This window comes from Pristiophorus japonicus, chromosome 6 (assembly GCF_044704955.1).
Source record: "Pristiophorus japonicus isolate sPriJap1 chromosome 6, sPriJap1.hap1, whole genome shotgun sequence".
In the NCBI taxonomy this organism is placed as follows: Eukaryota; Metazoa; Chordata; class Chondrichthyes; family Pristiophoridae; genus Pristiophorus; species Pristiophorus japonicus.
Genome location: NC_091982.1, coordinates 250,599,559 through 250,623,765, shown reverse-complemented (window position 1 = coordinate 250,623,765; position 24,207 = coordinate 250,599,559). Strand labels below are relative to the sequence as shown.

General features: G+C 49.0%; 1 protein-coding gene across 1 annotated transcript; it reads left to right on the top strand.

The window, feature by feature from the left end:
* Positions 1–5,044: 5,044 nt before the first annotated feature.
* Positions 5,045–23,965, top strand: LOC139265460 (claudin-16-like). The gene is made up of 5 exons (XM_070882473.1): positions 5,045–5,158; positions 11,501–11,603; positions 18,336–18,500; positions 19,684–19,875; positions 23,722–23,965. The coding sequence occupies exons 1-5, from the start codon at positions 5,045–5,047 to the stop codon at positions 23,805–23,807; spliced, it is 660 nt and encodes a 219-aa protein (XP_070738574.1). The 3' UTR covers positions 23,808–23,965.
* The last annotated feature ends 242 nt before the right edge of the window (positions 23,966–24,207 follow it).

Here is a 24,207-nt window from a genome sequence, read left to right as displayed (position 1 = left end):
TGCATGTTAACTTTCAGTGATTCGTGTACAAGGACACCCAGGTCCCTCTGAATACCAACATTTCCCAATCCCTCACCATTTAAAAAATATTCTGCTTTTCTATTTTTCCTACCAAAGTGGATAACTTCACATTTCTCCACATTATATTCCATTTGCCATGTTCTTGCCCACTCACTTAGCCTGCCTATATCCCCTTGAAGCCTCTTTGCATCCTCCTCACAACTTACATTCCCACCTAGCTTTGTATCATCAGCAAACTTTGATATATTACATTTGGTCCCCTCGTCCAAATCATAGAAACATAGAAACATAGAAAATAGGTGCAGGAGTAGGCCATTCGGCCCTTCGAGCCTGCACCACCATTCAATAAGATCATGGCTGATCATTCCCTCAGTACCCCTTTCCTGCTTTCTTTCCATACCCCTTGATCCCTTTAGCCATAAGGGCCATATCTAACTCCCTCTTGAATATATCTAACGAACTGGCATCAATAACTCTTTGCAGTAGAGAATTCCACAGGTTCACAATTCTCTGAGTGAAGAAGTTTCTCCTTATCTCAGTCCTAAATGGCTTACCCCTTATCCTTAGACTGTGTCCCCTGGTTCTGAACTTCCCCAACATCGGGAACATTCTTCCTGCATCTAACCTGTCCAGTCCCTTCAGAATTTTATATGTTTCTATGAGATCCCCTCTCATTCTTCTAAGCTCCAGTGAATACAGGCCCAGTTGATCCAATCTCTCCTCATATGTCAGTTCTGCCATCCCGGGAATCAGTCTGGTGAACCTTCGTTCCACTCCCTCAATAGCAAGAACGTCCTTTCTCAGATTAGGAGACCAAAATTGAAAACAATATTCCAGGTGAGGCCTCACCAAGGCCCTGTACAACTGCAGTAAGACCTCCCTGCTCCTATACGCAAATCCCCTAGCTATGAAGGCCAACATGCCATTTGCTTTCTTCACCGCCTGCTGTACCTGCTTGCCAACTTTCAATAACTGATGACACCCAGGTCTCGTTGCACCTCCCCTTTTCCTAATCTGCCACCATTCAGATAATATTCTGCCTTCATGTTTTTGCCACCAAAGTGGATAACCTCACATTTATCCACATTATACTGCATCTGCCATGCATTTGCCCACTCACCTAACCTGTCCAAGTCACCCTGCAGCCTCTTAGCATCCTCCTCACAGCTCACACCACCATCCAGCTTAGTGTCATCTGCAAACTTGGAGATATTACATTCAATTCCTTCATCTAAATCATTGATGTATATTGTAAATAACTGGGGTCCCAGCACTGAGCCTTGCGGGCAGCCCACTAGTCACTGCCTGCAATTCTGAAAAGGACCTGTTTATCCCGGCTCTCTGCTTCCTGTCTGCCAACCAGTTCTCTATCCACGTCAATGCATTACCCCCAATACCATGTGCTTTAATTTTGCACAACAATCTCTTGTGTGGAACCTTGTCAAAAGCTTTTTGAAAGTCCAAATATACCACATCCACTGGTTCTCCCTTGTCCACTCTACTAGTTACATCCTCAAAAAATTCTAGAAGGTTTGTCAAGCATGATTTCCCTTTCATAAATCCATGCTGACTCGGACCGATCCTGTCACTGCTTTCCAAATGCGCTGCTATTTCATCTTTAATAATTGATTCCAGCATTTTCCCCACTACTGATGTCAGGCTAACCGGTCTATAATTCCCTGTTTTCTCTCTCCCTCCTTTTTAAAAAAGTGGTGTTACATTAGCTACCCTCCAGTCCATAGGAACTGATCCAGAGTCGATAGACTGTTGGAAAATGATCACCAATGCATCCACTATTTCTAGGGCCACTTTCTTAAGTATTCTGGGATGCAGACTATCAGGCCCTGGGGATTTATCGGCCTTGAATCCCATCAATTTCCCTAACACCCATTTCCTGACTAATAAGGATTTCCTTCAGTTCCTCCTTCTCACTAGATCCTCGGTCCCTTAGTATTCCGGAAGGTTATTCGTGTCTTCTTTCGTGAAGACAGAACCAAAGTATTTGTTCAATTGGTCTGCCATTTCTCTGTTCCCCATTATAAATTCACCTGATTCTAACTGCAAGGGACCTATGTTTGTCTTCACTAATCTCTTTCTCTTTTCATAACTATAGAAGCTTTTACAGTCAGTTCTTATGTTCCCAGCAAGCTTCCTCTCATACTCTATTTTCCCCCTCCTAATTAAACACTTTGTCCTCCTCGGCTGGATTCTAAATTTCTCCCAGTCCTCAGGTTTGCTGCTTTTTCTGGCCAATTTATATGCCTCTTCCTTGGATTTAACACTATCCCTAATGTTTATTGTTAGCCACGGTTGAGCCCTTCCCCGTTTTATTTTTACTCCAGACAGGGATGTACAATTGTTGAAGTTCATCCATACGATATTTAAATGTTTGCCATTGCCTATCCATTGTCAACCCTTTAAGTATCATTCATCAGTCTATTCTAGCCAATTCACGTCTCATACCATCGAAGTTACCTTTCCTTAAGTTCAGGACCCTAGTCTCTGAATTAACTGTGTCACTCTCCATCTTAATGAAGAATTCTATCATATTATGGTCACTCTTCCCCAAGGGGCCTTACACAACAAGATTGCTAATTAGTCCTTTCTCATTACACATCACCCAGTCTAGGATGGCCAGTCCTCTAGTTGGTTCCTCGACATATTGGTCTAGAAAACCATCCCTAATACACTCCAGGAAATCCTCCTCCACCGCATTGCTACCCGTTTGTTTAGCCCAATCTATGTGTAGATTAAAGTCGCCCATGATAAATGCCTATCTATTCCCCTTACAATAGAATCCCCTACCACTATAGCTCTCCCACTCTTTCTCCTTCCCTCCTGTGCAGCAGAGTCACCCATGGTGCCATGAACTTGGCTGCTGCTGCCCTCCCCTGATTAGTCATCCCCCCAACAGTACCCAAAACGGTGTATCTGCTTTGGAGGGGGATGACCACAGGGGACCGCTGCACTACCTTCCTTCTACTGCTCTTCCTGCTGGTCACCCATTCCCTCTCTGCCTGAGTAACCTTAGCCTACTGTGTGACCAACTCACTAAATGTGCTATTCATGACATCCTCAGCGTCGCGGATGCTCCAGAGTGAATCCATGCGCAGCTCGAGTGCCGCAATGCAGTCTGTCAGGAGCTGCAGCTGGACACACTTCCCGCACATGTAGTTGTCAGAGACATTTCCCACATAGCACAGGAGGAGCATGGCATGGTGCTGTGCTCAACTGGCATGAGTTAACCCTTAAATTACTTAATTTGGCAACAATGACAAAGGTTTCCTACTGAAATTGTGCATGCGAAGGTTCTTAAATTACCTCATCGCCAATTGTAATGACTTAAGAGTCTGGTTACTGTAAACTCACTCAGGTGCAACATGATCCATCTTTATTCCAGCCCGAGAGTGCCTGCGTGCCAAAGACACCCAGCTTATATACAGGTGACCAAGCACACATGCCACATGCGTACAGCCTGATGACCTCCGACTGCGGTGCTCTCTGGTGTCTGGTGACCCCCAAGCATTAATACATAACACTAACCATGGGCTCTTGCTGCATCCTGGGGGTCTTGGTGCATGAAGCACAAAAGGTTAGTATGCAAGTACAGTATGTGATTTGGAAGGCCAATGGAATCTTGGCCTTTATTGCAAAAGGGGTGGAGTATAAAAGCAGTGAAGTCTTGCTAAGTTATATAGGTTATTGGTGAGGCCACACCTAGAATACTGCATACAGTTCACATGCCAGACACGAAACTCCCAAAGCAAGCGCTCTACTCGGAACTCCTTCACGGCAAATGAGCCAAAGGTGGGCAGATGAAACATTACAAGGACAACCTCAAAGCCTCCCTGATAAAGTGCAACATCCCCACTGACACCTGGAGTCCCTGGCCAAAGACTGCCCTAAGTGGAGGAAGTGCATCTGGGAGGGCGCTGAGCAACTCGAATCTCATCGTCGAGAGCATGCAGAAATCAAGCTCAGGCAGCAGAAAGTGCGTGCGGCAAACCAGTCCCACCCACCCCTTCCCTCAATGACTGTCTGTCCTACCTGTGATAAGGACTGTGGTTCTCATATTGGACTATTCAGCAACCTAAGAACTCATTTTAAGAGTGGAAGCAAGTCTTCTTCGATTCCGAGGGACTGCCTATGATGATATGATGACTGCATACAGTTTTGGTTTCCATATTTACGAAAGGATATACTTGCTTTGGAGGCTGTTCAGAGAAGGTTCACTAGGTTGATTCCGGAGATGAGGGGGTTGACTTATGAGGAAAGGTTGAGTAGGTTGGGCCTCTACTCATTAGAATTCAGAAGAATGAGAGGTGATCTTATCGAAAAGTATAAGATTATGAAGGGGCTTGAGAAGGTGGATGCAGAGAGGATGTTTCCACTGATAAGGCAGCCTAGAACTAAGGGGCATAATCTTAGTATAAGGGGCTGCCCTTTTAAAACTGAGATGAGGAGGAACTTCTTCTCTCAGAGGGTTGTAAATCTGTGGAATTCGCTGCCTCAGAGAGCTGTGGAAGCTGGGTGATTGAATAAGTTTTAAGACAGAGGTAGACACTTTCTTAACCGAGAAGGGGTTATGGGGAACAGGTAGGGAAATGGATCTGAGTCCATGATCAGATCAGCCATGATCTTCTTGAATGGCGGAGCAGGCTCGAGGGGCCAAATGACCTACTCCTGTTCCTATTTCTTATGTTCTTATGTTTATCCAGCTTCTCTCCTGCTCCTCCCCCACGTGTCGTCCTATACAATGTCCTTGACCCAAAGCTGGCTTTCCCGGTTCTTAAAAAAAAAAGTGCAGTTTGCACTAATGGGAACGATTTGATTGGCCACAGCCCCCGCTCAGGTGATGCTGTCACTGGGCAGCCCGGTGAGAGTTTGGTGAGAGTCACTCAGTGCGAGAGGCTGTGGGGAGAGGAGTTGTGCGAGTGGAGGCGACGAGCAAAGCTTCAGCGAGGACCGGCTTGGCCTGTGACCTTTGAGCACGGGCTAACAGGCCAGGCTGAGACCGGCTGCAATGATGGAAGTGCTCCAGTACTTTGCTTTCTTCTTCTCCCTGGTTTCTGCTGCGTTCCTGATCGTCGCCACCTGGACAGATTGCTGGATGGTGAATGCAGACGATAGCTTAGAGGTGAGACGGTGGGGGGTGAGTGGGGGAGGGGAGGGGGTATATCTGGGGCACGGCTTCTCACAAACTAATTGTACATTTTCACGGTGCAAGCCCATGGAGGAGTTTCAGAGATGTTTACCTGACAGGCTGGACGTTTGTTTAATTCTGAAATGGACTCAAATATATTAATGTTGGATATCGATCCCAAAAAAAGAGAAATAACTGACTGCGATGGCTTCTCCTGGGTCTGGTCAAAGACTTGGGTCACACAGGTGCAACGGGACTTGGGGCATGGCCCTTACTGGAGTCCCCGAACTTTCCGTTAATTAATTTAAAACTGAGATTGGTTGATTTTTGTTAGTCGAGGGTATTAAGGGTTACGGAGCTGAGGTGTGTGGATAGAGTTAAGATACAGATCAGCCGTGATCTGATTGAATGGAGGAACAGGCTTGAGGGGCTGAATGGCCTCCTCCTGTTGCGATCTTTCTCCGAGAGGAATTTGGCTGCTCCCTCATGGGTGTGGAATAGACAGCACAATTCATCAATCAGTGCAGCTAAACCAGCAGTGGGTTTACTGATCTCAGAGTACATCGAGTGTGAGTGATGCAGAAGTGGACTTACTGCTCAGAGGATCGGATCGCTCTGTGATCAGCTTGTTCCCTGATTGGATCGTTCGCTGATCAATTCATTTCCTGATTGGATTGTTCGCTGATCAGTTCATTCCCGGATTGGATCATTCGTTGATCAGCCTGTTCCCTGATTGGATCGTTCGCTGATCAGCTCATTCCCTGGTTGGATCGTTATGTGCTCAGCCCATTTTCCTATTGGATCATTCGCTGATCAGTTTGTTCCTTGATTGGATCATTTTCTGATCAGCTCATTCCCTGATTGGATGATTCTCTGACTAGCCTGTTCCCTTTTGGTGAACCAGAGCTTCTTTTTGGTTACCGGTGTGAGAATATTTAACAGGACAGAGACTATAAAGCTGGGCTGTTATTACTCAGAGAGCTGGGCAGGGTGAAGAGTGCAATGGGCCAGAGTGCAAAGGGCAAAGGGCAAAGGGTGCAAAATGCGCAAAATGCGCAAAATGCAGGTTTGAGGCAGACACCTGGGAGTATTTCTTTACACAAAGGATGATCAGCAGATGGAATAGGTGATCAGGATGGCAAGGCTGGAACACTGGGATCATTGAAGAAACAGTGAGATTCTCCAATGGGGAGACGATGGGGTTTAGATTCTAGAAGCAAGAGATTGGATGGGCATTCTTCATCTAAAATTACCTGTAGGCCTCACCTGTGGCTCCGTGGGTAGCACTGAATCAGAGTCAGAAGTTTGTGGGTTAAAATTACACTCCTGAAACTTGAGCCCAGAATCCAGGCTGACACTCCAAATGCTGTACTGAGGGAGCGCCGCACTGTCGGAGGGACAGTGCTGAGGGAGCGCCGCACTGTCGGAGGGACAGTGCTGAGGGAGCGCCACACTGTCTGAGGGGCAGTACTGAGGGAGCACCACACTGTTGGTGGGCCAGTACTGCGGGAGCGCCGCACTGTCGGAGGGACAGTACTGAGGGAGCGCCACACTGTCAGAGGGACAGTACTGAGGGAGCGCCACACTGTCAGAGGGACAGTACTGAGGGAGCGCTGCACTGTCGGAGGTTACGCCTTTTGGATGAGACGTTAATTCAAGGTCCCTTCTGCTCTCTCAGGTGGTTTAAAAGATCCACGGCACTATTTCGAAGAAGAGCAGGGGAGTTATCCCTGGTGTCCTGGGACCAATATTTGTCCCTCAGCCAACATAACTAAAACAGGTTATCTGGTCATTATCACATTGCTGATTGTGGAAGCTTGCTGTGCTTGCTGTAATTGTTTGCTGCGTTTCCTACATTACAACAGTGACGACACTCCAAAAGTACTTCATTAGCTATAAAACGCTTTGGGACGTCCTGAGGTCGTGAAAGGCGCTATATAAATGCAAGTCTTTTTTTCTCTGTGATCCTGTGAACATAGGTGCAACAGATCAACGATATCAGCTGTTTGTAATGGGCCAAAATCTTCTCCTCAATGCAGTATAACCATGAGCTCCTGGACCCACTGCTGGGCTCCGTCTACAGTCTGAGTAAAAGGATGAGGTATCTGGAAGTTCTCCATGAACAGAATCAGAGGAGCTACGGAAACTACCTGATGCCTTGGTGCTTAACCTGGTATTTTCAGTCTGAGCGAACTGTGGCTCACAGATTCAAGTTTAATTCTCAATGTGACCAAGTTTAAAGTCAACAATTGAGATTCTGTCAGTTGAGAGGCTCGAGTGGAGCATGGAGCAGTTGGGCCGAGGGTCCTGTTTCTGTGCTGCAGATTCTATGATATTTAATTTTATGTACACAATCATTAAGTAGTTAATTGTGTGTGTAATAGAGCTGAATGCTGAGTCTCACAGGGCTTGGTAATGTTGAGCATGTTGAACCCACTGTGTTACAAACAGCTGCTCACACAGTCTGAAAGAAGCAGTGTATGGACACCAATGATTAACTCCATTTAATGCCCATTAACTTTACTGATTTCAGCCTGATTGGGGCTATTACCTCCCTCAATGAATGAGACGTGCTTGAGAACTCCTTGTACTTTCAAGCTCGAAGGTTATGCCAAGTTCGCTGTATCACCAATATTTGGCGGTGACCCTTTCACTGGACTGGGATTGTGACGGGACTTTACATCAACGTTACAACACACAAACAGACCATTCGGCCCAACCAGCCCATGCTGGCATTTATCCTCCACACGATCAGATTATCCTAATCACGTTTACCCTCTATTACCCACATCCCTTCAACCCTTCTCCTTCATCCCCCTCTCCAATCTGATCTTCAATGCTGACACAGTTTCTACCTCAACCACTAAACCTAGCAGTGAATCCCACAGCCTCGCAACTCTCCGAATGAAGAAGGTTCTCCTGTCCTCTGTTCTAAATCTCTTGCATTGTCTCCGTAACTTCGCCCGTCTCTGTCCCTGCCTCAGCTCACCCGCTGCTGAAACCCTCATCCGTGCCTTTATTACCTCTAGACTTGACAACTCCAACGCACTCCTGGCTGGCCTCCCACGTTCTACCCTACGTAAACTTGAGGTCATCCAAAGCTCTGCTGCCTGTGTCCTAACTCGCACCAAGCCCCGCTCACCCATCACCCCTGTCCTCGCTGACCTACATTGGCTCCCGGTCCGGCAACACCTCGATTTCAAAATTCTCATCCGCATTTTCAAATCCCTCCATGGCCTCGCCCCTCTCTATATCTGTAATCTCCTCCAGCCCCACAATCCCCTGAAATATCTGCACTCCTCAAATTCTGCCCTCTTGAACATCCCTGATTATAATCGCTCAACCATTGGTGGCTGTGGCTTCTGTTGCCCCAAGCTCTGGAACTCCCTGCCTAAATCTCTCCGCCTCTCTTTTCTCCTTTAAGACACTCCTTAAAATATACCTTTTTGACCAATCTTTTGGTCACCTGCCCTAATTTCTTCTGTGGCTCGGTGTAGGGGCCTGTATTTGTTTTACACTCTACCCTGATTCTTTGAACTGAGAACCTATAGGGGAAAAGGACAACATGTGGCACAAAATGTAGGCTTAACCCAGTGTCAGTTTTATTATGCAGAAAAAAATAAACCAAAAACAAACTATAGACTTCTGAGAGAAATCGACTAGAGACGTACAATCACCCTTCCTGTAAGCTTGTAAGTTTATGATCTTTGGTTCCGTGACCGGTTGGTTATTCTTCTGGCCATTCTCTGCACTGCTGATCCTTTCATGTACGTTCTGTACTACATGTCCTTCTGTGCGTGCACGTGTCCTTCTACTTCTTCTGTCTTCTTTCGACTAGTGTCCAACTGCTGCGTTGAACTGCTTCTAGCTCGCATAGTTATATCCATGTTTTGACTGATCTCCCGCCACTGTGGTTTCTGATAAAGTGTTTGTATCAATACGTTGCTTTGTGGTGATCCTGGTTGATTGACTGCAATAATGGACTCTTCTGTTCCCAGTTTGCACACGGAGCCTGCGAGACTCAAAATGACTCCCCATCTTACCACCTCGTTCCCCAAAAATGTGAACTTGTGGTGATTCCTTTTTTGTCCGGTCTTTTTGCAGACTTGGCGACTCCAGTGGACTTGTTTTTCCCCACCCTGGTTAATCAAGTCCAGGGCCTCATATAACAACTCCATTGTTGTTATGCATAAAGTCAGTTTTGGTCCCTGACCACAGAATTTTCTTAATTGGGGTGAGTCACCATCTGCCCTAAGGCTAGCACCTTTTTGCTCCCATTGTCCAGTTTAATTCCAAAAGCTTGTATTAAATTCCAAAAGTTTGTTTCATCAATTTTTAGTTCATGGTCCCCTTCTGTGTTTTTTTGGAGATTAGTAACCTTACATGGTGTCAAATATTTTCTTACAACACTGCTGTGAAGTGCCTTGGGACGTTTTACTACATTAAAGGTGCTATATAAATGCAAGTTGTTGTTGTATTTAATCTTCTATCGATGGCCCCATGTATTTGACCCCTCAACCGCTGGAAACAGTCTGCTGCTATCTACTCTGTCCTATCTTTCATAACATTGAACATTTCTATCATATTGCCTGTAATTTGAGTTACAACGAATAGAAACCCAATTTTCTGAGTCTTTCTTCAAATTTGTATTTCCTCCAAGCATGGCAGCAGTGAGTCCACACAGCCGTGCAGGAGAGAGACCTTTTTTTAATTCATTCTCAGGATGTGGGCATCGCTGGCAAGGCCAGCATTTATCGCCTGTCCCTAATTGTCTTCGAGAAGGTGGTGGTGAGCCACCTTGTACAACTGAGTGTCTCGCTGGGCCATTTCAGAGTGTGTTTAAGAGTTAACCACATTGCTGTGGGTCTGGAGTCACATATAGGCCCAGACCGGGTAAGGGCGGCAGGTTTCCTTCCCGAAAGGGACACGAGTGATCAGTTGGGTTTTTACGATAATCCAACAGCTTCATGGTTGCTTTTACTGAGACCAGATTTTTATTTCCCCAAATTTTTAAACTATTCTCAAACTGCCCTGGGATCTGAGCTCCAGATTATTAGTCTATTACAGGACCATACCCGCTGCGGTCTGTCACGTTAAACATTCCCAGGGGCCTCCTCTCCAGAAATCCCAATGATTCACAGGCTTCACAATTCTTTTTAAACCACTTTGTTTCACTTTATCACTTTCTGTGTCAGTCGTGACTCAGTGGTTCGCACTCTCTCTCGCCAGAGTCAGAAGGTTGTGGGTTCAAGCCCCGCTCCAGAGACTTGAGCCCATAATCTAATCAGACTGTCCAGTGCAGTGCTGAGGGAGTGCTGCACTGTCGAAGGTGCCGTCTTTCGGATGAGGTTCTCAAGTGAACGTAAAAGATTCCATGGCACTATTCGAAGAAGAGTTGGGGAATTATCCCCGGTGTCCTGGGCAATATTTATCCCTCAGTCAACATCTCTAAAAACAGATTATCTGGTCATTATCACATTGCTGTTTGTGGGAGCTTGCTGTGCGCAAATTGCCTACTGTATTTTCCCAAAACACTCCCCACACTCCACCACCCACAATTAGTCCCACTCCCTACTCTTTCCCCGTAGCTCAACAATTTTTTCCTTTTCAAGTATTTATCCAATTCCCTTTTGAAAGTTATTATTGAATCTGCTCCCACCATCCTTTCAGGCAGCACGTTCCTGATCACAGCAACTCGCTGCGCAACAAAAATTTTCATCTAGCCTCTGGTTCTTTTGCCAATTACCTTAAGACTGTGTCCTCTGGTTACCCACCCTCCTGGCAATGGCAACAGTTTCTCATTTACTCATCAAAATGATTTTGAGCCCCTTTATTAAATTTCACCTTAACCTTGTCGGCTCTACGGAAAACAATCCCAGCTTCTCCAGTCTCTCCATGTAACTGAAGTCTCTCATCCCCTGGGGCCATTAACTCTATTTTGCACGCTCTCCACGGCCTTGACATCCTTCCTAACGTGCGGTGCCCAGAATTGGACACAATTCTCCAGCTGGGGCCGAAGCAGTGATTTATAAAGGTTCAGATTGAGAGATATCGCTGGCCATCGAGCTCATTGTGCCTGACAGACTGTGTAATTGACACAGTCGCAGATTCCACCCAACCTGTGTCCTGTGAAACAACACCCTGACCCCTCACACCTCCCTCAAAAACAATTGATCAAACTCTGACCCACATTCGAGCCTCAGTTACTGAACCCTCCAATCCCCTGGTCTTGTAAATGTAGGCAGGCCGGATTCCCAGGGTCGGTGACCATCCTTCAGACAGAATGGTTCCTCTTTGGTCCATGCACACTTCAGCTTTTACTCTTCACTTCCTCAGGTCAGTCAGAAGTGCCGAGGCCTGTGGTGGGAATGTGTCACCAGTACAGTTGACGGGATTCGAACGTGTGACGACTACGATTCGATTCTGGCTGAGCATCCCTGTGAGTACTGCCTGGTTGGTTGTGGGCCTTAGCTCCCTATCATGACTATCTGGCTTAAGTTACTGAAAACTAACGGCACTTTCTGCCTCTTTCAATCCAGCAACCTTTTCTAGCGTTCTATACAGGAGCCCTCCCCAGACGGCGTGACACTCAGGAGCAGTGATGGCGATGGGGTCAATTCTCCAAGCCGTGCTGCCTTCGAGCCTGAGCACCATGTGGGAGTGTATAATTACCCCTAGTCCCGATTGTTCCCCACATAATCTTTCAGGGGCCAGTGTTATCAGCCCTCATCGCTCCATATGAAAGTGATGTGAAAACTACCAACGTCATAAAGATTAGAAAGACGAGTGTCCGTGAAAGGCCATTGGGCCCCTCGAGCTCATCCTTCCACAGACATCCGTGGTCCCACAATCGTACTGGGGCTAAATGGGTTAAATTCTGAGGACAGGTGCCACGGAATAGGCTTGAGTTTAGAAGATTAAGGGGCGATCTAATCAAGGTGTTTATGATGATTAAAGGATTCGATGGGATGGTTGGAGAGAAATTATTTCCTCTGGCGCGCGGAGTCCAGAACAAGGGGCGTCACCTTAAAATTAGAGCCAGGCAATTTAGGGGTGATGTTAGGAAGCACTTCTTCACACAAAGTGCAGTGGGAATCTGGAACTCTCTCCCCCAAAAAGCTGGTGAGGTTGGGGGTCAATTTAAAATGTCAACACTGAGATATGGAACCAAGACGGGAAAATGGAGTTAAGATACAGATCGGCCATGGTCTAATTGAATGGCGGAACAGGCTCGGAACTGAATGGCCTCCTCCTGCTCCTATTGAAGTGAATGGAAAGGGAGGCTGGGTGGAATGTATTGTACGGGTGATCTGTGGAAACCTGTGAGAAACCAACCCCCCAAAGGGAGGCTCGTATGAGATGGACATTGCCGGGAGAACGGGCAGAGGAATCTGCGACTTAGAGCAGCCTGGTCGGATGTGAATGATCTACACTGACCCCTCAAACACTCCCAGGGCAGGTACAGTACAGGGTTAGATACAGAGTAAAGTTCCCTCTACACTGTCCCATCAAACACTCCCAGGGCAGGTACAGTACAGGGTTAGATACAGAGTAAAGTTCCCTCTACACTGTCCCATCAAACACTCCCAGAGCAGGTACAGTACAGGATTAGATACAGAGTAAAGTTCCCTCTACACTGACCCCTCAAACACTCCCAGGGCAGGTACAGCACGGATTAGATACAGAGTAAAGCTCCTTCTACACTGTCCCAAGAGATTACTCATGGTAGTTTCTGGTAGTTTCACCTTTTTGTCAGATCTTGTAATTCACAGTTTCAAACCAAGAGCTCGAATTATCTGATTGAATTAACAGGCGAGGCAAAGGGGAACAATGTGAAACACAACTCAGGGGAACAGAACTTGGGCTGTGGATTCAGAAATATCAGAACTTCTTCTCGTTATTTTGATTTGAAAGGTAATTTGAAAACACTGTTGTTTTCCTGAGGGACTAATAAATATATTATGTGCAATAGGTTTGATTTTATGCCCAACAGATGAAAAGGGACAATAATTATATAAAATACATATTTTTGGAAATGTGAATAACTCTTTGCAATTACACTAAGGGTCACAGCTGGAGATTTGACTATTTAGATGTCGCTTCAGTCAAGGTCTGGTACAACATCAACAACTTGCAGTTCTAAAGAACCTTTGCCATGGTAAAATGTCTCAAGCAGCATTATAAAACAAAAGTTGAGTATATTCAAGGCTGATATCGATATATCTTTGGACTCCAGGAGAATCAAAGGATATGGGATCGGGCGGGAAAGTGGAGTTGAGGTCAAAGATCAACCATGATCTTATTGAATGGCGGAGCAGGCTCGAGGGGCTGAATGACCTACTCCTGCTCCTATTTCCCGTGTTCTTGTGTACTTAAAATTTGACATAAAGACACATAAGGAGCTATTAGGACAGGCGACCAATAGATTGGTCAAAGAGGTAGGTTTTAAGGAGTGTCTTAAAGGAGGAAAGAGAGGGAGAGAGGCGGAGAGGTTTAGGGAGGGAATTCCAGAGCTTATGGGCCAGGTAGCTGAAGCACGGCCGCCAATGGTGGAGCGATTAAAATGGGGGATACGCAATAGGCCTGAATGGGAGGAGTGCAGAGATCGCGGAGGGTTGTAGGGCTGGAGGAGGCCACAGAGAGATAGGGAATGGCGAGGCCGTGGTCATACTACATAAATTCCATGCTGTCCTTCAGTCTCTTCCTGGAGCCACCTTTGGTGCAGCTCTCCTTAGATGAGCCTCTTTCGAAGGGAATATTGTGCAGTGCCCAACATACTACAGCTGTCTTGCCAGCTCACTTCAGGTCATACTGCAAAGCCCCACCAAAGTGTCCAGAACACGGGAAACTTCACCTAGCCGAAGATCCCTTTGATTATATTTCTGTCTCACAAACATGTGTTGTGGTTGGCCCAGGTGTATCAGGCACACCTCGAGTGGGAATCCAGGTTTCCCAGGAGTCAACCTTGCCCTTAAACAAGATGTGGGTTTTGATAGAGTAACTGGGAAAAAACTGTTTCCAGTGGCAGGCGGGTCGGTAACCAGAGGACTCAGATTGAAGGATATCGGCAAAAGCAACAGGAGAGAGATGAGGAGAAAGTTCTTACGCAGTGAGTTGTTGTGATCTGGAATGCACTGCCTGAAAGGGCGGTGGAAGCAGATTCAATAGTAACTTTCAAAAGAGAATTGGATACATAAGATAAGGGGAAGTGGGACTGATTGGATCGCTCTACCAAAGAGCCGGCACAGGCATGCTGGGCCGAATGGCCTCCTCCTGTGCTGTAAGGTTATATGATTCTACATGTGTGTCTCTGGAGATTGAGGGTTACTTGAATAATGCTGAGGGGTTGGTCACGTATAGGCTGAGTGTTGGGTGAGTGGTCCTTTTCACCTACAGGGGCATGAGTGGGGGTGTCCGTGCTATCGATGCTTCCTTGCCGCTATTAGCAATGCCACAGTCCTGCCGTTCCAGTTGGTACCGTGAGAAGGGGCTGAACTGGACACACGATGTGGAGGTGGCTGAATGGTCCTTTCCTGCTGGTGCCTGGAAGGATCCAGTGGCCTAGAGTCGGTCACCGACTGTTTGGATGGAGCTGCAGGTTTGGTTCAGGGAGATGACAAGTTGGTGTACCACCTCCTTACATAATATTCTTGCCTGAGGTCAGAGCAGGTGTCACAGGAGTGGACTATCTTCCCAGTCCTCAAATCCCTAGACTGTGTCCTCCTGCGTTGCTTTGTGCTTCTCCTTGAGGGGAGATCTGATCGAGGTGTTCAAAATGTTAAAAGGATTTGATCGGTTAGATACAGAGAAACTATTTCCATAATCCAGAACAAGGGGCTTAACCTTACAATTGGAGCCAGGCTGTCCAGGGGTGATGTTAGGAAGCTCTTTTTCACCCAAAGGGTGGTGGAAATCTGGAACTCTCTTCCCCCAGAAGGCTGTGAACCAATTGAAAAGTTCAAGATTGAGATTGATAGAATTTTAATTCTATCATGTTAATTCTCCACTCCCACTCTGACCTCTCCATCCTCGGCCTCCTGCACTGTTCCAATGAAGCTCAACGCAAGCTCAAGGAACTGCACCTCATCTTTTGTTTAAGCACTTTACAGCCTTCTGGACTCAACATAGAGTTCAACAATTTCAGACCATTCTTTCCCCTTTATTTTTACAAACCCCTCCCCCTTTTTTCTCTTTCCCATGTCAGCTGGCAATTATTCCGCCATTCATACCCTATCTAGACTCATCTTTTGTTTCCTAACTTGTCCCATCACCATCTCATTTTTGCACCATCATCCCTTTTGTCTCTCTAATCTCTCCTGCCTTCCACCCTATCACAGACCTTCCCTTTTGTTCTTCCCTCCCCTCCCCCTTTCCCTGCCCCTGCACTTGGCTTAAAATCCTGTTACACCTCGAACTTTTCCAGTTCTGAGGAAGGGTCATCGACCCGAAACGTTAACTCTCTCTCCACAGATGTTACATGATCCGCTGAGATTTCCAGCATTTTCTGTTTTTATTTCAGATTCCAGCATCCGCAGTATTTAGCTTTTGTGTTGATAGAATTTTGTTGGGTAAGGGTATCAAAGGATATGGAGATAAGATTGGTAAATGGAGTTCAGGTACATTTCAGTCATGATCTAATTGAATGGTGGAGCAGGCTCAAGAGGCTGAATGGCTTCCTCCTGTTCTTGAATTGAGAGTAGTAAAGTTCATTTCACAAAGGTCCTTCCTGCCAATGCACAGAAAGGATGTGAGCTTGGAATGAGTTGAATTTGACACAAGGTCCCAGAGACGACAGACTAGTGTCGCACCCACTGGGCAGGCAATCCCTTTATCATTACTACAAGTCCACAAATACAGGCTTGGGGTCGAAATTGCCCCTTCTCTTAAGGGCTATCACTGTCAGAAATCGGCGGCCACACTGCGGAGTGCAATGGCCGCCGATGTTTCGTGGAATGCCGCCATTTTGGAAATTCCGCTCCTGCGGTATCCGGGCGGTGACCCGCTCCCAACACTATCGCCCCGCTGCTGCCGATCCGTCCTAAATGTGTCATCAGAGTGCGCACCGCCGATGTTCCTCCCCGATGGCGAAATTGCACCGAGAAAATCTTGCTCCCGCCGCGTGGTGCCACCAGCAGCTATTTGTGTCGGTGCAGTGAGGCTGTAGTCCTTGTAAAATGGCGGTGTGGCTCCCGTTAACGGGCACGGCGCACTGCCACTACCACCATCTTGTATTTTTTTTGTCGGCCGACTGCCAGGCTGCTGGCCCGGCCGAAACCCTCCCTGGTGGCCCAGTGGACCGAACTTAATGAATCGTGCAGGCTCTCCCCTTTAAGTGAAGGGGAAGTCATGGTGACGCAGCGCCATGACGACATCATCAGCGCTACGCTGCTGACTGACAGCGGCGGTCACTCCACCCGCCGCCATTTCCGCCCCTCCAGACTGCGAACTTCCGCTCACCGCCGCACATCCGCCCTCATTATGATCGCCTTCCGGTCCACTGGGAAAATAAAAGCCAAAGAGTGGAATTTCACGCAAGAGGCTACCACATCCACCGCGGTGGTGAAAACAGTTGAAACACGGTAAGTGCGCCGCGTTTTTGGCGGTGGGCAATTTCAGCCCCAAGGACTCTGACATCACAGAGGCAAAGTTACAGAGCAACGTGACAATATCTGGCGCAACTTTCCATTGACTGCAATGGATCAGAAATTCCCGTGAGGTGTAAGTCGGGTGGTTGATCTGGAGCCACCTGTTTCACACCACCAGCCGTTGCTTACGGTCCCGGTGCAGACCGTCAAATTACAGACAAACCATCCAAACCCTCCTGGGCCCCCCAATCGAATTGGAGGATTTTTGCAGCCGGGATCCATTCTCAAGGGGTTGCTGGGGATGCCGGTGAGACTTGGGCAAGGAATAATCATAGAAATTTATGGCACAGAAGGCGGCCATTCGGTCCATCATGTCCGCACCAGCTGAAAAACATCACTCCAGCCTAATCCTACTTAAGGAAGGATATACTAGCCTTGGAGGGGGTACAGAGACGATTCACTCGGCTGATACCGGAGATGAGGGGGTTACCTTATGATGATAGATTGAGTAGACTGGGTCTTTACTCGTTGGAGTTCAGACGGATGAGGGGTGATCTTATAGAAACATTTAAAATAATGAAAGGGATAGACAAGATAGAGACAGAGAGGTTGTTTCCACTGGTCGGGGAGACTAGAACTAGGGGGCACAGCCTCAAAATACGGGGGAGCCAATTTAAAACTGAGCTGAGAAGGAATTTCTTCTCCCAGAGGGTTGTGAATCTGTGGAATTCTCTGCCCAAGGAAGCAGTTGAGGCTGGCTCATTGAATGTATTCAAATCACAGATAGATAGATTTTTAACCAATAAGGGAATTAAGGGTTATGGGGAGCGGGCGGGTAAGTGGAGCTGAGTCCACGGCCAGATCAGCCATGATCTTGTTGAATGGCAGAGCAGGCTCGAGAGGCTAGATGGCCTACTCCCGTTCCTAATTCTTATGTTCTTATGTTCTTATGTAATCCCACTTTCCAGCTCTTGGTCCGTTGCCTTGTCGGTTACGGCACTTCAAATGCATTTCAGCTACTTTTTAAATGTGGTGAGGGTTTCAGCCTCTGCCACCCTTTCAGGCAGTGAGTTCCAGACCCCCACCACCCTCTGGATGAAGAAATTTCCTCCCAAATCCCCTCTAAACCTCCCCCCAGTTACTTTAAATCTATGCCCCCTGGTTATTAACCCCTCTGCTAAGGGAAACAGGTCCTTCCTATCCACTCTATCCAGACCCCTCATAATTTTATACACCTCAATCAGGTCTTCCCTCAGCCTCCTCTGTTCCAAAGAAAACGAACCCAGCCTATCCAATCTTTCTTCATCACTAAAATTCTCCAGCCCAGGCAACATCCTCGTAAATCTCCTCTGTACCCTCTCTAATGCAATCACATCCTTCCTGTAATGTGGTGACCAGAACTGCACGCAGTGCTCCAGCTGTGGCCTAACTAGTGTTTTATACAGTTCAAGCTTAACCTCCCTGCTCTTGTATTCCATGCCTCGGCTAATAAAGGCAAGTATTTGGTATGCCTTCTCAAGGAGCAGAATGGAGCCGTTGCCCGAGTGTTGCTCCGCTCCGCTAACCCTCTGCGTCTGTTCACACAGTGAAGCTGGTGTTGACACGAGCTCTGATGATCACTGCAGATATCCTGGCCGGATTCGCCTTCATCATCCTCATCCTCGGTCTGGACTGCATCAAGTTCCTCAAGGATGACCCGGCCATCAAGCTGAGGATTTGTTTTGTGGCAGGGATTACCTTACTGATCGGAGGTAGGAGTCTTCACACTGCCTGGCCCGTGAGGGGACTCGAGCCCAATCAACAGCTGCTGCTTCCATCTCAAGAACACTTGCATTTATAGAGCGCCTGTCACAATTTCAGGATGTCCCAAAGCGCTTTACAGCCAATGACGTACTTTTTGAAGTGTGGTCATTGTTGTAATGTGGGAAACGCGGCAGCGAATTTCTGCACAGCAAACTCCCACAAACAGCAACGTGATAATGACCCAGATCATCTGTTTTCAGTGATGTTGATTGAGGGATAAATATTGGCCCCAGGACACCGGGGATAACTCCCCTGCTCTCCTTCGAATATTGCCGTGGGATTTTTACGTCCACCTGACATCCCGCCAGTGCTCACAGCTCTGCGATGCCCATTAAAGCACCAAAGGGAGCGGCCTCCCAGGTGTCACCCCCGTGTCCTCTGCTCTCTCTCAGACAGGCAAGGACCTCGTAAGCACCAGTCACCCGTGGTCGCTCAGTCAAGAAATGATGTGAGTCAATTGCTCCAGTAATCCAGGGAACGGGAGCTCAAATTGCACCGCGGCAGTTCCATGAAGCTGTCGGATTGTCATAAAAACCCATCTGGGTCACTGATGCCCTTTAGGGAAGGAAACCTGCTGCCCTCGTCCGGTCTGGGGCTATATGTGACTCCGGACCCACACCAATGTGGTTGGCTCTTAACTGCCCCCTGAAATGGCCCTTTAGCTGTGCTAAACCCGCTCCCAGCAGTTCAAGGAGAAGGTGACCCCCTCCCCCGCGCCCCCCCCCACCTTCTCAGGGCAACTAGGGACTAGGGATGCAACAACAACTTTTATTTATATAGCGTCGTTCATATAGTAAAACATCCCAAGACGCTTCACAGGAGCATCATCAAACAAAATTTGTCATCTAGCCGTCGAGGAGTTAGTCGGACAGGCGACCAAAAGCTTGGTCAAAGAGGTCGGTTTTAAGGAACGACTTAAAGGAGGAAAGAGAGATGGAGAGGTTTAAGGAGCGAGTTCCAGAGCTTGGGGCCCAGGCAGCTGAAGGCACCGATGGTCGAACGATGGGAATCACAATGGTCGATAAATGCCAACCACACCCTGAGAGTGAATATATAAGATTGGATGCGGTCTCAGTTTGAGTGGTGGTTGGAGCAGATAATAACGCATTAACTTTGTATTAAACCCGGCAGGGATTCCCGGGATGGTCGGCTCGGTTTGGTACGCTGTCGACGTGTATGTGGAGCGATCCACCTTGGTCATTCAGAATGTCTTCCTTGGCGTGCAGTATCAGTGGGGCTGGTCCTGCTGGCTGGGCATGGCTGGATCGATGGGCTGCTTCCTCTCAGGCTCCATGCTCACCTGTTGCCTCTACCCTTTTAAAGGTAGGATCCTGTCAATTGTCTTCATTACTCCACCCTTCTCCAGATGTCGCTGACTCTTGCCAAGGCGCGATGAGTCAAAAGGTTGTGGGTTCAAGTCCCACTCCAGAGACTTGAGCGCAAAATCTAGACTGACACTCCCTGTGCAGTACTGAGGGAGCGCTGCACTGTTGGAGGCTCAGCACTGAGGGATCGCTGCACTGTCGGAGGGGCAGCTGAGGGAGCGCTGCACTGTTGGAGGCTCAGCACTGAGGGATCACTGCACTGTCGGAGGGGCAGTACTGAGGGAGCGCTGCACTGTCGGAGGGGCAGTACTGAGGGAGCGCTGCACTGTCGGAGGGGCAGTACTGAGGGAGTGCTGCACTGTCGGAGGGGCGGTACTGAGGGAGCGCTGCACTGTCAGAGGGGCAGTACTGAGGGAGCGCTGCACTGTTGGAGGGGCGGTACTGAGGGAGTGCTGCACTGTTGGAGGGGCAGTACTGAGGGAGCGCTGCACTGTCGGAGGGGCAGTACTGAGGGAGTGCTGCACTGTCGGAGGGGCGGTACTGAGGGAGTGCTGCACTGTTGGAGGCTCAGTACTGAGGGAGCGCCGTACTGTCGGAGGGGCAGTACTGAGGGAGCGGTGCACTGTCGGAGGGGCAGTACTGAGGGAGTGCTGCACTGTCGGAGGGGCAGTACTGAGGGAGTGCTGCACTGTCGGAGGGGCAGTACTGAGGGAGCGCTGCACTGTCGGAGGGGCGGTACTGAGGGAGTGCTGCACTGTTGGAGGCTCAGTAGTGAGGGAGCGCCGCACTGTCGGAGGGGCAGTACTGAGGGAGCGGTGCACTGTTGGAGGGGCAGTACTGAGGGAGTGCTGCACTGTCGGAGGGGCAGTACTGAGGGAGTGCTGCACTGTCGGAGGGCCGGTACTGAGGGAGTGCTGCACTGTTGGAGGCTCAGTACTGAGGGAGCGCCACACTGTCGGAGGGGCAGTACTGAGGGAGCGGTGCACTGTCGGAGGGGCAGTACTGAGGGAGTGCTGCACTGTCGGAGGGGCAGTACTGAGGGAGCGCTGCACTGTTGGAGGGGCAGTACTGAGGGAGTGCTGCACTGTTGGAGGGGCAGTACTGAGGGAGCGCTGCACTGTCGGAGGGACAGTACTGAGGGAGCGCTGCACTGTTGGAGGGACAGTACTGAGGAAGCGCTGTACTGTCGGAGGGACAGGACCGAGGGAGCGTTCCACCTTCTCAAGGGTAACTATGGAGGGACAATAAATGCCGGCCTTGCCAGCATCACCCACATCGCAAGAAGAAACGTTTATAAACTGCAATGCCCCCTGACCATCCCAGCGAACACAGCGCAGAGAATAGATTGGGAACCTTCCTGGCTTGTGAGGCTCAGGATATCACCAAGCAGCACTCACACCCACTGAGCCATGAGGGGGGCAGAGAGAGAGAGAGAGAGGAGGACAGGGAGAGGGGCAGAGAGAGAGGGGAGACAAGGAGAGAGAGGGGCAGAGAGAGAGGGGGGAGGACAAGGAGAGGGGCAGAGAGAGAGGGGGGAGGACAAGGAGAGAGAGGGGGGAGGACAGGGAGAGGGGCAGAGAGAGAGAGAGAGAGAGAGAGAGGGGAGACAAGGAGAGAGAGGGGGGAGGACAAGGAGAGAGAGGGGCAGAGAGAGAGGGGGGAGGGCAGGGAGAGAGAGGGGCAGAGAGAGAGAGGGGAGGACAGGGAGAGAGAGGAGCAGTGAGAGAGAGGGAGAGAGAGAGAGAGGGGGGCAAAGAGAGAGAAAGAGTGTGATAGAGAGGGGGGGGACAGAGAAAGAGGGGGACAGAGAGAGAGAGAGGGGAGCAGAGAGAGAGAGAGAGAGAGAAAGAGGAGGACAGAGAGAGAGGGGGGGGAAACAGGGAGAGAGAGAGAGAGAGAGTGGGGCAGAGAGAGAGAGCGAGAGTGGGGCAGAGAAAGAGAGAGAGAGTGGGGCAGAGAGTGAGAGAGGGAGAGAGATTAGGCAGAGAGCGAGAGAGAGTGGGGCAGAAAGAGAGAGAGAGGGGACAGGGTAAGTTAGAGAGCAGAGCGAGAGAAACGGACAGGGAGTTGGAGAGAGAGGGAGACGGAGATGAGAGAGAGTGGGATGGAGAGAGAGGGGGAAACAGAGAGAGAGTGACGGAGAGAGAGGGGGGGATGGAGGGGTACAGGCAGGTATCTAAATTGTCAGACTGGCTGGGCCCCAAGCTCTGGAACTCCCTCCCTTAACCTCTCCGCCTCTCTACCTCTCTTTCCTCCTTCAAGATGCTCCTTAAAATCTACCTGTTTGACCAAGCTTTTGGTCATCTGCTGTAATTTCTTCTTATCTGGCTCGATGTCAAATTAAAAAAAAATCTTTTAACACTCCTTTGTAGCGCCTTGGGATGTTTTACTATGTTAAAGGCGCTATATAAATACAAGTTGTTGTTGTTGTTAATTGTTACCTCTAGACTATTCCAACGCACTCCTGGCTGGCCTCCCATGTTCTACCCTCCGTAAACTTGAGGTCATCCAAAACTCGGCTGCCCGTGTCCTAACTCGCACCAAGTCCCACTCACCCATCAGCCCTGTGCTCGCTGACCTACATCATCATCATCATCGGCATTCCTTCGGGGACAAGGATGACTTGCTTCCACACTAAAAATGATTTCTCAGGTGACTGAAGAACTCATTTTAAGCGGTGGAAGATGCCTGTGAGTGAAATCTATTAACGTTGCACACGAGCCACCACACGGGTTTGACGGAGCGAGGTCCTGGTCCAGTGGCAAGGGGATCCAGGCCGACTGGAGACCAGGCTGTGCCGCATGTACCAATACATACACACAAACTCAAACGTACTCCTACTGTCCTTCTTCCTTCCTCCTTCCCACAGTATCTCTGTCTATTTGCAATTCATAGTACGCAACGTGAATCTTACGACCTCACAGCCTCGCTATTGGCCCGTGCTGCACTTTCCCTTGGTCTTGTCCACACGGCTCTACCTCTATGCTCCGACCTCTCTGCTCCTCCGTGCCTCATCCATTCTCTCCTCTCCGCTTCTGATCTCCGGACCTCGCCAGTCCCGACCTCCGGACCTCGCCCGTCCCGACCTCTGCTCCTCACCCGTCCCTCCCTCCGCTCCTCGCCCATCCCTCCCTCCGCTCCTCGCCCGTCCCTCCCTCCGCTCCTCGCCCGTCCCTCCCTCCGCTCCTTGCCCATCCCCGCTTCCGACCTCCGTGTTGTTGATTCTGCTGCTGTGGTGGCTAGCTGTTTTTGATTTGCCCACAGCTCCAGCCTCGTGCTCCTCTGACTGGCCCATGACCTACATTGGCTCCCGGTTAAACAACGCCTTGATTTTAAAATTCTCATCCTGGTTTGCAAATCCCTCCATCATCTCGCCCCTCACCCCATCTCTGTAATCTCCTCTGGCCCCACAAACCCCCATGATATCTGCGCTCCTCCAATTCTGCCCCCTTGAGCATCCCTGATTATAATCACTCAGCCATTGGTGTCTGTGCCTTTTGTTGCCTCGACCCCAAGCTCTGGAACTCCCTGCCTAAACCTCTCTGCCTCTCTACCTCTCTTTCCTCCTTCAAGATGCTGTTTAAAACCTACCTCATCTGCCCTAATATCTCCTTATGTGGCTCAGTTTCAAATTTTGTTTGATAAAGCACCTGTGAATCGCTTTGGGACAGTTTACTACGTGAAAGGCGCTATCGAAATGCAAATTGTTATTGTTGTTTGAAGGTCCATTACCCGGGTCGCTCCAAAACAGGGTCTCCTCACGCTCACTGTAAGGGCTTTGCTAGTTCCTCTAAATAAAGTATCGGGTGTGTGCTGACCAGAACTGCACTCTTTATTTCTACAGACATGGGTTCCGGGAGGAATCACTCCATGTATCAGCCTGGCAGAACTGCCACAGGAAAGATGTACGCCATTGACTCTCGGGTGTAGACAGCACAGGCAGCAGGACACAGCCCCAGGAACCACAGGACTCAGCAGTACACTCACCGGGCAAGAGGCGGGAGAGCAAACAACCCTCCTGGGCAACAGGGAACATGTTACACGGCATCACATCGTATTTACAGCACGGAAACTGGCCATTCGGCCCAACAGGTCCGTGCCGATGGTTATACTCCACACCAGCCTCCTCCCACCTGCCACCTGGAAATAAAGAGAAAATTGTGTGCAAGGGTTGCCCACGCTGAGTTTTTTAATCAATCAAAGTGATGGGTGTCAGCAGTCAAACACTCCCAGGGCAGATCCAGACCCACAGCAATGTGCTTGACTTTTAACTGCCCTCTGAAATGGCGGCTCACCACCACCTTCCCGAGGGCAAGTAAGGACGGCCAAT

What these genes read in the sequence shown, in the direction of transcription:
- LOC139265460 (XM_070882473.1), top strand. Translation starts at nt 5,045, where the DNA reads ATGATGGAAGTGCTCCAGTACTTTGCTTTCTTCTTCTCCCTGGTTTCT. An exon ending in GATTACCTTACTGATCGGAG is followed by an intron (nt 18,501 to 19,683) that starts GTAGGAGTCTTC and finishes TAAACCCGGCAG; the next exon opens with GGATTCCCGGGATGGTCGGC. An exon ending in TTGCCTCTACCCTTTTAAAG is followed by an intron (nt 19,876 to 23,721) that starts GTAGGATCCTGT and finishes TTATTTCTACAG; the next exon opens with ACATGGGTTCCGGGAGGAAT.